This window comes from Myotis lucifugus, unplaced genomic scaffold, assembly GCF_000147115.1.
Source record: "Myotis lucifugus unplaced genomic scaffold, Myoluc2.0 scaffold_381, whole genome shotgun sequence".
Classification (NCBI taxonomy): Eukaryota; Metazoa; Chordata; class Mammalia; order Chiroptera; family Vespertilionidae; genus Myotis; species Myotis lucifugus.
The window spans coordinates 860,403-871,123 of NW_005871429.1; the positions used below are offsets into that span (position 1 = coordinate 860,403).

The 10,721-nt window shown below is 50.8% G+C and overlaps 1 protein-coding gene across 2 annotated transcripts; it reads left to right on the forward strand.

Annotated features, from left to right (window-relative positions):
- Window positions 1-5,401: 5,401 nt before the first annotated feature.
- Window positions 5,402-10,052, forward strand: KAZALD1 (Kazal type serine peptidase inhibitor domain 1). Of its 2 annotated transcripts, none has more exons than XM_014467125.2 (5): window positions 5,402-5,461; window positions 7,114-7,663; window positions 8,650-8,810; window positions 8,893-9,040; window positions 9,231-10,052. In XM_014467125.2, the coding sequence occupies exons 2-5, from the start codon at window positions 7,165-7,167 to the stop codon at window positions 9,323-9,325; spliced, it is 903 nt and encodes a 300-aa protein (XP_014322611.1). In that variant the 5' UTR covers window positions 5,402-5,461; window positions 7,114-7,164; the 3' UTR covers window positions 9,326-10,052. The 2 variants fall into 2 exon arrangements, with proteins under 2 accessions (XP_014322611.1, XP_014322610.1); XM_014467124.2 differs by lacking the exon at window positions 5,402-5,461 and adding an exon at window positions 5,684-6,701.
- Window positions 10,053-10,721: the final 669 nt, after the last annotated feature.

Sequence of the window (10,721 nt, forward strand, 5' to 3'; positions counted from 1 at the left end):
GCAGCTGGGGGTTCTCTCCAAGGCCTCTCTGAACATCCTGGCTTGATAACTCTGGCCCCAAATTCTGGATTTTTCTATAAAATTTCACACAATTTAAATGTTGGCAATTAAGCAAAAAATTTAAAACACTGCCAAATACAAGATGTCTGAAGGCAGAGTTCACCCTTTGTTTCTCAGAAAACTGAGGTGCTGATATGTCACGGCTGCTGGCAAAACTAACTAGAAGCCTGGATTCTAAATTCAAATAAGAACTTCTCCTAAGAGGCCCTTCCTAGACCATGGGCTTTTCCAGCTGCCACCCACTGCAGATGCTGCTTGCTCTGCCCACAGTGCTCAGTGTTAGTATTTGGCAGCTACCGAAGCACAAGTCCTGGGTCATGGCAGCCTTCTCTCTGTTGATAGATCAAAAAAAAATTTTTTTTAATCCTCACCCGAGGATATTTTCCCACTGATTTTTAGAGATAGTGGAAGATAGAGCGAAAGACAGAAATATTGGTTTGTGAAAAGCACATCGATTGGTTGCCTCCTGCAGGAGCCCTGAGCAGGGCCCAGGCTGGGGAGGAGCCTGCAACTAAGGGACGTGTGCCTTTGACTGGAATCAAACCTGGGACCCTTCAGTCCGAAGGCCGATGCTCTATGTACTGAGCCAAACTGGCCAGGGCAAATCCAAATTCTTTTAAAATGTTGTAGAGGGCACTGTAACAGCCAATCAAGTCCCAGGACCCTGGAGATCTCAACTCCTAATTTAAAGATCTATTTTCTTTTTTTATTCCCCCTTTGTACTACATAGTATATAATTCTCCTTCATTTAAAAAATCATTTTTAAAAAACAATTACAGTTGACATACAATATTATATTAGTTTTAGGTGTATACCCTAGTGATTAGACATTATATAACTTACTAAGTGATCATCCTGAGAAATCTCATACCTGACACCATACATAGTTATTAGAATATACTTCCTATGCTGTTCTTTTTTTAAAAGAGAATATTTCCGAGCTTTTAAAAAATTTTTATATATATGTATTTATTGATTTCAGAGAGGAAGGGACAGGGAGAGATAGAACATCAATGATGAGAATCATCAATTGGCTGCCTCCTGCACATCCCCCACTGGGGATCAAGCCTGCAACCTCTGCATGTGCCCTTGACTGGAATTGAACCCAGTCTGCAGGCCAACGCTCTATCCACTGACCCAAACCAGCTAGGGCCCTATGCCGTTCTTTACATCCACATGACTATTCTGTAACAACCAATTTGTAGTTCTTAATCCCTTCACACCTTTTGCATCCAGCCCCTTAACCCCCCTTCCATCTAGCAACCATCAAAATGTTCTCTGTATCTATGAGTCTATTTCTGTTTTGCTTGTTTATTTTGTTTTTTAGATTTAATTGTTGACAGGTATGTATTTATTGCCATTTTATTTGATGGTGATGAACTTTATTTCCTGTCTGGGGAACTCCTTATACATCTTTCAATTCTAAACAATAGCTTTGCTGGGTAGAGTAATCTTGGTTGTAGGTCCTTACTTTTCATCACTTTGAATATTTCTTGCCACTTCCATCTGTCCTGCAAAATTTCTGTTGAGAAATCAGCTAACAGTTTTACAGGGGCTTCCTTGTAGATAATGAACTGCTTTTCTCTTGCTGCTTTTAAGATTCTTCCTTTAACTTTTTTCATTTTAATTATGATGGTGTCTTTGTGTGGGCCTCTTTGGGTTCATCTTGTTTGGGACTCTCTGTGCTTCCTGGACTTGTATGTCTATGTCCTTCACCAGGTTAGGAAAGTTTTCTGTCATTATTTTTTCAAATAGGTTTTCAATTTCTTGCTCTCTTCTCCTGCTGGGACCCCCATGATGCAAATGTTGGTATACTTGAAGTTGTCCCAAAGGCTCCTTACACTATCTTTATTTTTTGGATTTTTTTTCTTTTTGCTGTGCTGATTGGGTGTTTTATCTTCCTTATATTCCAAATCACTAAATCACTGCTTTGATTCTCAGCATCCTCTATTCTACCCTTGATTCCCTGTAAATTATTCATCATTTCAGTTATATGTATCCTTCATTTCTGACTGGTTTCTATGTCTTTTTTCATGCTGTTGAAGTTCTTACTAAGTTCTTGAGCATCCTTATAACCATTGTTTTGAACTCTGTATCTGGCAGTTTGTTTGACTCCATTTCATTTAGTTCTTTTCTGGAGATTTCTCTTGTTATGTCATTTGGGACCTGTTTTTTTTGTCTCTGCATTTTGGCTGTACCCCTATGTTTGTTTATATGTTCTCTGTATCTATGATATACTAATTACTAATGTTGAAGGTACACATATTACATGAAGCAGTAATTCTACTCCTAGGTGTATCCCAATTTATATAAAAGTTAAAAGAAAGTAAAGTTATAGAATTAGAAGTGAATTAATTAATAAAGAGAAAGGATTAATAATTGGGAGGAGGCATGATGGGAACTTTTGGAGGTGTTAGCCATGTTCTGTTTCTTGACCTGGGTGATGATCAGATGAGTGTTCATTTGTAATGATTAATTGAGCTATAAAGAATTTTGTGCACTTTTCTGCTTGTCTGTTATAGATCAAAACAAAAATAAATGTAGAAAGAGTCTAAATGATGTAAACATCCTTTTTAAGTTTATCAATACAAAATGTGGCCAAGTAATTAGGTCAGATGGAGCTACAAGTCTCCATCTTAAAGGTGAATGGGAAACTGGGGGTGAAGGGGGAAGCTGCCTCCTGGGATATAAGAAAAGTAAACTGAAAAAATTTTCACCTGATTTCTTTCTGCATGTTTTAAAGCTTGTTCAACTTGCCTTAATGCCTAGGTATTCCAGAGAGTTAGTCTCCTGGGTATTCCAGCTTTCATTTAGTAACATATAGCTGAATTATAATGCTTATATTCTTACCTGGCCGTTCCAACTTTCTACATTTATCTCAACATCCTAATTTACCTATAAAACATCATCTACTTTATTATGAAAAATAATTTTACAAAATAATAGTGAATATTATACTCAACCATATGCCTCATTCCAAATTCTCTTAGGGTGTTTATTGATGATATATATGATAAATATTTACATGGTTGTGATCAGTATCCATATAATTCTCCTTTTCACTTTACCTTATTTTCCTACACATATTTTTCACTTTGACTGAGTTCAACTATTTGTCATAGTAGGTAGCTACAAGGTATTCTGTCTTAATTATCTAGTTGAGCCTTTTTGTTTTTTTACTTAACTGATTCTTATGTTCAGGGGAAGCCCAATTCCTCTGTATCCATTTCTAATGGGTCAATGTAGACTATTTGTTTTACTTCTGCTTCTTCCTTAAAGTTGCAATCCCACTATTTTCACCAGCTGTATCAAAACAGGGCTCATGAAGTGACAGGTTAGAATATGTGGATCTTCCCAAGTAATTTCTTATCAACTTACACACTGATTCCTTATGTTTCATCTTATACTAGAGGTCCGGTGCATGAAATTCGTGCAGGGGGGTATTCCCTCAGCCCAGCCTGCACCCTCTCCAATCCGGGACCCCTCAGGGGATGTCCGACTGCTGGTTTAGGCCTGATCCTGGGCAGTCGAATATCCCTCTCATAATCCTGGACTGCTGGCTCCTAATCACTCGCCTGCCTGGTCACCCCTAACTGCCCCCCCACTGGCCTGATTGCCCCTCACTGCCTCTGTGTGCCAGCCTGACCGCCCCTAACTGCTCCACCCCACCAGCCTGGTCGCCCCCAACTGCCCACCCCTGCTGGCCTGGTCGCCCCCAACTGCCCCCCCCTGATGGCCTCGTTACCCCCAACTGCTCTCCCTGCCAGCCTGGTTGCCCCTCATGCCCCCCTGCTGTGCTGGCCTGGTCACCCCCAACTGCTCTCCCTGACAGCCTGGTTGCCCCTCATGGCCCCCCTGCCGCCCTGGTCGCTCCATGCAGCCTGCTGTTCAGTCATTTGGTCGTCCCTCACTAACCCCCCTGCCAGCCTGGTTGTAGGCAGCCATCTTGTGAGGGTCAATTTGCATATTACCTCTTTATTATATAGGATTGTTCATTTGTACAGGACCCATTTCAATCTGTCATATTTCAGTTATCTCATGGGTTGTTGCTGAAAGAAAGTGCAGGTATGAAAACCTGTGAACTCCAGGTTATGATTCACAGTGGAAAGCAAACTACAGTCTATACCGCACTCCTTTTTCAGTACAAACATCTACAGGAAAGGGTGGGGAGGGGAGAGAGGCAGGACCATCTGTTCTTCAACAAATTCTAACTTCACCCTCTAGTTTAAATCTGAATCTAGTCTCCCTCATGTAGACACTCAAAGAATACCGCCATCTGGCTTCCCTCCTTGTAGTACTTACATCGTCTAGATTAGAGAATCCTTTCTCTGTGGCCCAACAATTTTGCATGACCCGGTCAAACTGATTCAACATTCTCAAACTATGAATATGCAAAATGTTTAGTAACTTTATGATGCAAATAGATGTTACTGAATGTGTTTTGGAGCCTTAATGGATAGTGTCAGATAATGAGGATCTGAGAACGTATCTAAACTTTTTCGAATTGTGTCTTGGGCAAATAATTCCCTTCTAAAAGTATTTCCACAACATGTGGTGTTTTCCTGGAACAAAATCTCTACTTAAGAAAAACACATTTCCTATTTACTCAACATCTTTGTTGTCTACTGTAAGCACGATAATGTTCTCGTCATTAACCGCAAGCCCACCAGAGGGCGCTCGGTCCCTGTCTATCCAGTCTTCATCCGCGACACAGAAAATCCAGGTTAACCTTGACTTTCACACTCCGGAAGTCGTTCACATTTAATCCACAAATATTTACCAAGAACTTGCTGGGCTGTCAGGCGCGGAGCTAGGTTCTCAAGATACAGTGGTGAGTTAGACACGATTCCTAATACCAGACGCTTGGAGCATAGCAAAGACTGAACGTAAACAACCGGCTACAATAAAGTGCGGTAAGAGAAGAGGTTCAAGGTCTGTAAAGTTTGTTGTTTAAATACTGGCGCCAAGCCTTAGAAGCGGGCCACAATTCCTTAAGCGACCGGACTGCTTCCGCTCGGTATCTAGGGCAACGATCTCCATCTCAAGGAATTTTGTGTAAGTCAGAGCCAGAGGCGTCTCCTTGGGTGAATGGCTCCATTAGCCGCCGCCGCAATTTCAATCTCTACCCCCCAACCCCCTCTCCCCCCCTCCCCGCCAGAGGGGTTCCCGCAGTTCTACAGTTCACTTCTGCCCCAGGACCACACTTGAGCTGCCCTAAGGCCCAAAATAAGGAATTACCCACAAGTACCAACCAAAGCTGGCTCCGCCCATTCTTTTTCCGGTTTAAAACCCGCGGGCTTTTCCTGTTTTGAATTCCTACACTTCCTGTTCTAATTCTCGCGATAGTTTCGAGACAACACGTGAAGTTCGCTTCCCGTCCCTCTTCTGAGTTGGAGACCAGGTAACAGGGTACCTGTCTCCGCGCACCTTTTCAGCCCCTTCCGGCCGGGACTGGCCTGTGCGCTGCTGGGGAGCCCCGAAGGGGAAGGGCTGGGACCAGCGCGGGCCGGGAGGGCGACCTCCCGCCTCCCTCGGAACTTGACTCTCGGGGCCGCTAGTGCGCGTGCGGGGCCGACCCCCCGGGCGGTCTCGAGGCCGCAGACCCGCTCCGGACTTCGGACTTCGGGGTGGGTCGGGAGTCTCCGGCTCCAGTCGCTCCGCCCCGGCCAGGCCCTTCTGGGCGGAGCCTGACTAAATGCAGTCCCTTCCCCCTGCAGACCTCCGCGTTTGTCCCGGGAAACAGAACTTGAGCCCGGCTTCTGTAAACCGCCTGGGACCGCAGGGCGGGGCCTGGCAGACCCCCGGTCAGGCGGGCGGGCCTCCAGACATGCTCTCCTCCCTGTCCCTCGCCCCAAGTGCCACGGTGGCGGCTAGAGACCGTATGCTCCGGCCCTGCTAGCTTCGCCACCGTAACCTGTAATCCCGACCGGGGAGGCGCCCCGCCCACCTCTTCCTGCGGCCGCTAGTCGGCTGGAACCTCTAATCACCATGCTCATCCGCGCTCAAAACACCTGCCGGATGTAGGGAGGGAGGAGGAGGCCAGATGTGGGGAGGCTGATGTAAGCGCCCGGTCTCTGGTCGGCGCCTGGGTGAGGAAGCTGGACGGACAAGCCTCAATCACCCCCGGGAAGCCGGTGTTGGGCTGCGGGGAGACGACGTTGCGAGGCCCTGCTCTATACAGGAGCCCCGACAGGCACCAGAACCTCTGCCCCCTGGACTGTAAAGTCAGATGGGACAGGGCCTGGCCGGCCAGCCCACTCGGCGAGCTTCGCAGCCACCCCTATGCCGCCCCCCGCCCCACCCCACCCCCGGTCTCTGGCCGTCGCCCAGCTTTGGTGTCTGGTTACGGCTCCTCTGTTTTCACTGTGACTTTGGTCCAGGCCCAGGGAAGTGGCCCAGGAGGATCCCGTGCAGCCGCATAAACTTGGCCGCTTCCGAAGTAGGGGGTAGCTTGCGGGTGGGGAGGTGGGGTGCGACGTCTAGGGGCGGGGAGAGAGGCGGAGGAGCTGCTCTCCGAGTCCAAGTCCGTGGGCTCTCAGAGATCCTTCAGCCGGAGCAGAGTCTCCACCGCTTTATTTCCACTGTCTGCTCCTTTGGACTGGAGTCTCGGCTGCGCTGAAGGACTTAGTCCCGGACAGTAGGTGAGCGCTCTGGACCCCAGGACACCCCCCTCCCCCCCCTTATTAATAACTCATTTCATGTTGGGGCCATCCATTCCCATCCAGTTCTAGGGCAGGAAGTTTCAGAGTTGGATGGTGTGTATTGGTGGTGCTGGTGTGTGGGGTGTGTGGGGGGGTGTGTGGGGGGTGTGTGTACATGGGTGCACGTGCACGCCTGAGCTTTATCACCCCATCCTCTCACCTCTCCCTAATCCCCCCCAAGAACCGCCCAATCAGTTACCACCCACTGTAACTGGATGACCCGTGTGCCTCGGCGTTGAGGGTCTACTTGACTCCAGGGTAGCAGTGGAGGGGGCAGTGCTAGAGTCAAACTTTGGTGCGAGGAACAGTGAGGTTGCGTCTGACCTCCTGACCTGGCTTCCCTCCCTGGCAGGGTGCACGAGCCCGCTGATGCCCCAAGTGCTCGCAGGGCTTCCAGCTAACCATGCCACAGCCGCTCGCCGCTGCCTTGGCGCTGCCCCTGCTACTGCTGGCGGTGCGGACGCCGCTCCCGACTGGTGCGAGGCCGTCGCCAGGCCCGGATTACTTGCGCCGCGGCTGGCTGCGGCTGCTGGCGGAGGGCGAGGGCTGCGCTCCCTGCCGGTCCGAGGAGTGTGCCGCGCCGCGGGGTTGTCTGGCCGGCCGGGTGCTCGACGCTTGCGGCTGCTGCTGGGAATGCGCCAACCTCGAGGGCCAGCTCTGCGACCTGGACCCCAGCGCCCACTTCTACGGGCGCTGCGGCGAGCAGCTCGAGTGCCGGCTGGACACAGGCGGTGACCTGAGCCGCGGGGAGGTGCCGGAGCCGCTGTGCGTCTGCCGCTCCCAGCACCCGCTCTGCGGCTCCGATGGCCGCACCTACTCGCAGATCTGCCGTCTGCAGGAGGCGGCCCTCGCTCGGCCCGACGCCAACCTCACTGTGGTGCATCCAGGGCCCTGCGAATCGGGTAGGGTCTCCTACTCACTGGAGGCAGTTCTCCCTGACCCCCGACGGCATTTGTTCTTGGCCTGCGGGTCCGCTGAGGCCGACACGCCCGAAGGTTCCAGACCCACCTGCAGGGACCAAGTCTCCGAGGAAGCAGACACATAGCCAATTGTTGGCCTCAAAACTGAGAAAGTGAAGCGACTCCCAGACTTCCCCCTAGACCGCTGGAGCCGGGCAGGGAGACAGGTTCCTGTGATGAAATCAGGTTTCATTTGCGCTGGTATAGCAAGCTGTTAGCCCAGGCTCCCCACCTCCCCATCCCAGCCCCCCTCTGTGCTGAGGGATTAGTGGAGGAGGGGGCACTTCTAACCCTCCCCCCATCCTAGGGAGCTCAGGGCCATTCAAGTCTCAAGTTTTATTTGGCAGCTTTAGTAACTTTCACTTCCGGAGCCCCTTTGATGGGTCTGACTGGCTGGGGCTGCCAGGAAAACAAACACCCTGTGGGGGTCCCAACACTTTCTCCAGCTCCAGGCTTTCTGCCTGCCGCCTGGATGGTTTCAGGTTCTCTGCTTTGCGGTCTGGACGCCTCTCCCACTCCCCCAGGGTGAGGTGGGGGAAGGGCAGCTTTTGGGGCCTTTGGCAACCAGACCTGGATAGAAAAAGGGGGTGGGGGTGGAAGAGGGAAATGTTGGTTACAAACACTGGGATGGGGGCCTAGAGGGTGGAATGAGGACAGGGGAGCAATCAGGGACAGAGTGTGGCTGCCAAGCTGAGGTTTGTATGTGCGCATGTGTGTGTGCGTGTGTGTGCTTGTTTGTGCATCTTGTTTGCACTCTTTGTGTACCTGCATCCACATTAGTGTGTGTGTCATGTTGTGTTCATGGAGGTGTATTTACCTCTGCACACATTGTGTCCCCCACAAACATGTTCACAATGGTTTGTATGTATGGGATCCTTGCTGGGCTGGATGTGCCACCCTGTTCTCAGGCCTCCCACCTCCATCCCCAGAGCCCCAGATCGTGTTGCACCCCTACGACATTTGGAATGTGACGGGGAAGGATGTGATCTTTGGCTGTGAGGTGTTTGCCTACCCCATGGCCTCCATCGAGTGGAGGAAGGACGGCTTGGACATTCAGCTGCCAGGAGATGACCCCCACATCTCTGTGCAGGTAGGGCTAGGGAGCAGAGCTTCCCCAGGGGCATCCCAGGGCCCACCTAGAAGGACCCTGCTGACTCCTCCTCTGGTTACAGTTTAGGGGTGGACCCCAGAGGTTTGAGGTGACAAGCTGGCTGCAGATTCAGGCTGTTCGTCCCAGCGATGAGGGCACCTACCGCTGCCTGGCCCGCAATGCCCTGGGCCAGGTGGAGGCCCCAGCTAGCCTGACTGTACTCACACCTGGTAAGGGGGAGGAGCCAAGGGTTCTGGAGGCAGGAGGGGATGGTGGTGGATTCGGGCCCTTGAGTGTGTATCCATGTGTGTATGTGCATGTGAGTACACATGCAAGCATGGCTTTCTCACAGACTGGGATACGTGGACACTGACAGCCCCTCTTTCCTGTTCTCTCTCCTTTGTCCACATGTGTTTCTAGACCAGCTGAACTCCACAGGCCTCCCCCAGCTACCATCCCAGCACCTGGTTCCTGAGGAAGAGGCTGAGAGTGAAGAGGGCGAGGATTACTACTAGGTCCGAAGCCCTGGCCCTTGGGGGTGGGTGAGTGGGGATCGTGTTCATCCCTGCTCTTGAAAAGATCTGGAAAGGGGGAGCAGGGCCCCTTCACATTATTGCTTTAATGCCTTTACTGGGGGAGACATGATAGTGGTGGAGAGTAGACAAAAATTGGAGAAGGGTAAGGAGAGAGGCAGAGACTAGGGAATAGGTGATGGGATGCAAAGAAGCCCATGCAGGAGATACATGGCCCAACTAGGGAGAAGCAACAGCTGCCTGCTGGTCCCTAGGCGGGTGGAGGGTGGTGTGGGGTGGGGGGGAGAGGAGCAGTCACAGAAAGGTGTAGACAACAGGTTCCTCCCTTGCTCTCCAGCAGCCCTTCCTTCAGCCCTGCTCAGCCAGTCTTCCTAACTGCCCTTCTGCACAGCTCCTCCTGTTATTTTCCTAGTCCCTCATCTCTGCCTTGCCTCAGGTTGCTCTTTCTCAGAACTAACCTAGAAATTTCCCCCTCTCCTAAGTCCCATTGCACTCACTAACTGCGGTCCTTTCTGCTGTTCACCATCTGCTGTCCAGGAGAGCACAATGGAGCATGGTTTAGTTTAGTGCAGAAAGAGGGGCATTTGGTCATGTCTGATTTCTCCTGTCATTCTGAAACTCCGTATCGTACACCACTTTATATTGGACAATGCCTAGCACAGGACTAGGCACAGTAAGCATACAATAAAGACGTATGAACAAGCTGAGACACACAGATGGTTTATGCAGATGTGCACACAAAGACTGAATTTCCTGGTAGTAAGACTCTGGCTTCCAGAAGCTGTGGGTCCTGCTCTCTAAGCACGTGTCTGCCAGATGTACAGGGAGGATGCTGGAGCTGGGGCCCACCCTGGCCTCTAGGAGGCGGAGGCTGGAGCCCTCTGCGTGGAGGAGGGCATTCCCCCAGGCTGACTCCGTTGGGGCTGGTCTAGAGAGAGACTGCCTGCCCCTCTGTTTATCTCCCTCTGGTCTCCCCAGGCAGAATGGGGAGGCAGGTCTATGTGAGTAGTACCCAATATGAAAGCAAGAACTGGGTGGAGGAGAAGTTTGGCTAAATGCAGGGGCCACACCCTAGGGGAACCCACCCTTTCCTTACTGAACACAAAGTCATGGTAAGCTGACTTCCTCATCGGCCCCAAATCTGACCTTTCTGGCCCAGGGTCCCCCTTGGAAGCAGACTCTCTCACTCCCCAAGTCTCTCTCTACATTCCCCTTACCTGGGCGAGGGACGCTGGCGAGGCGGTGTTTAAGGACTAAGTGAAGAAGATGAAAGCTTAGTTCTGGAGCCACATAGGATGGCGGTGGCCTCTGTGCGCCTGGCTACGCCCAGAGCTTGGCGCCACCGCAGGAGGGATCGCAGTTAGTTCGGTGTCTGAGC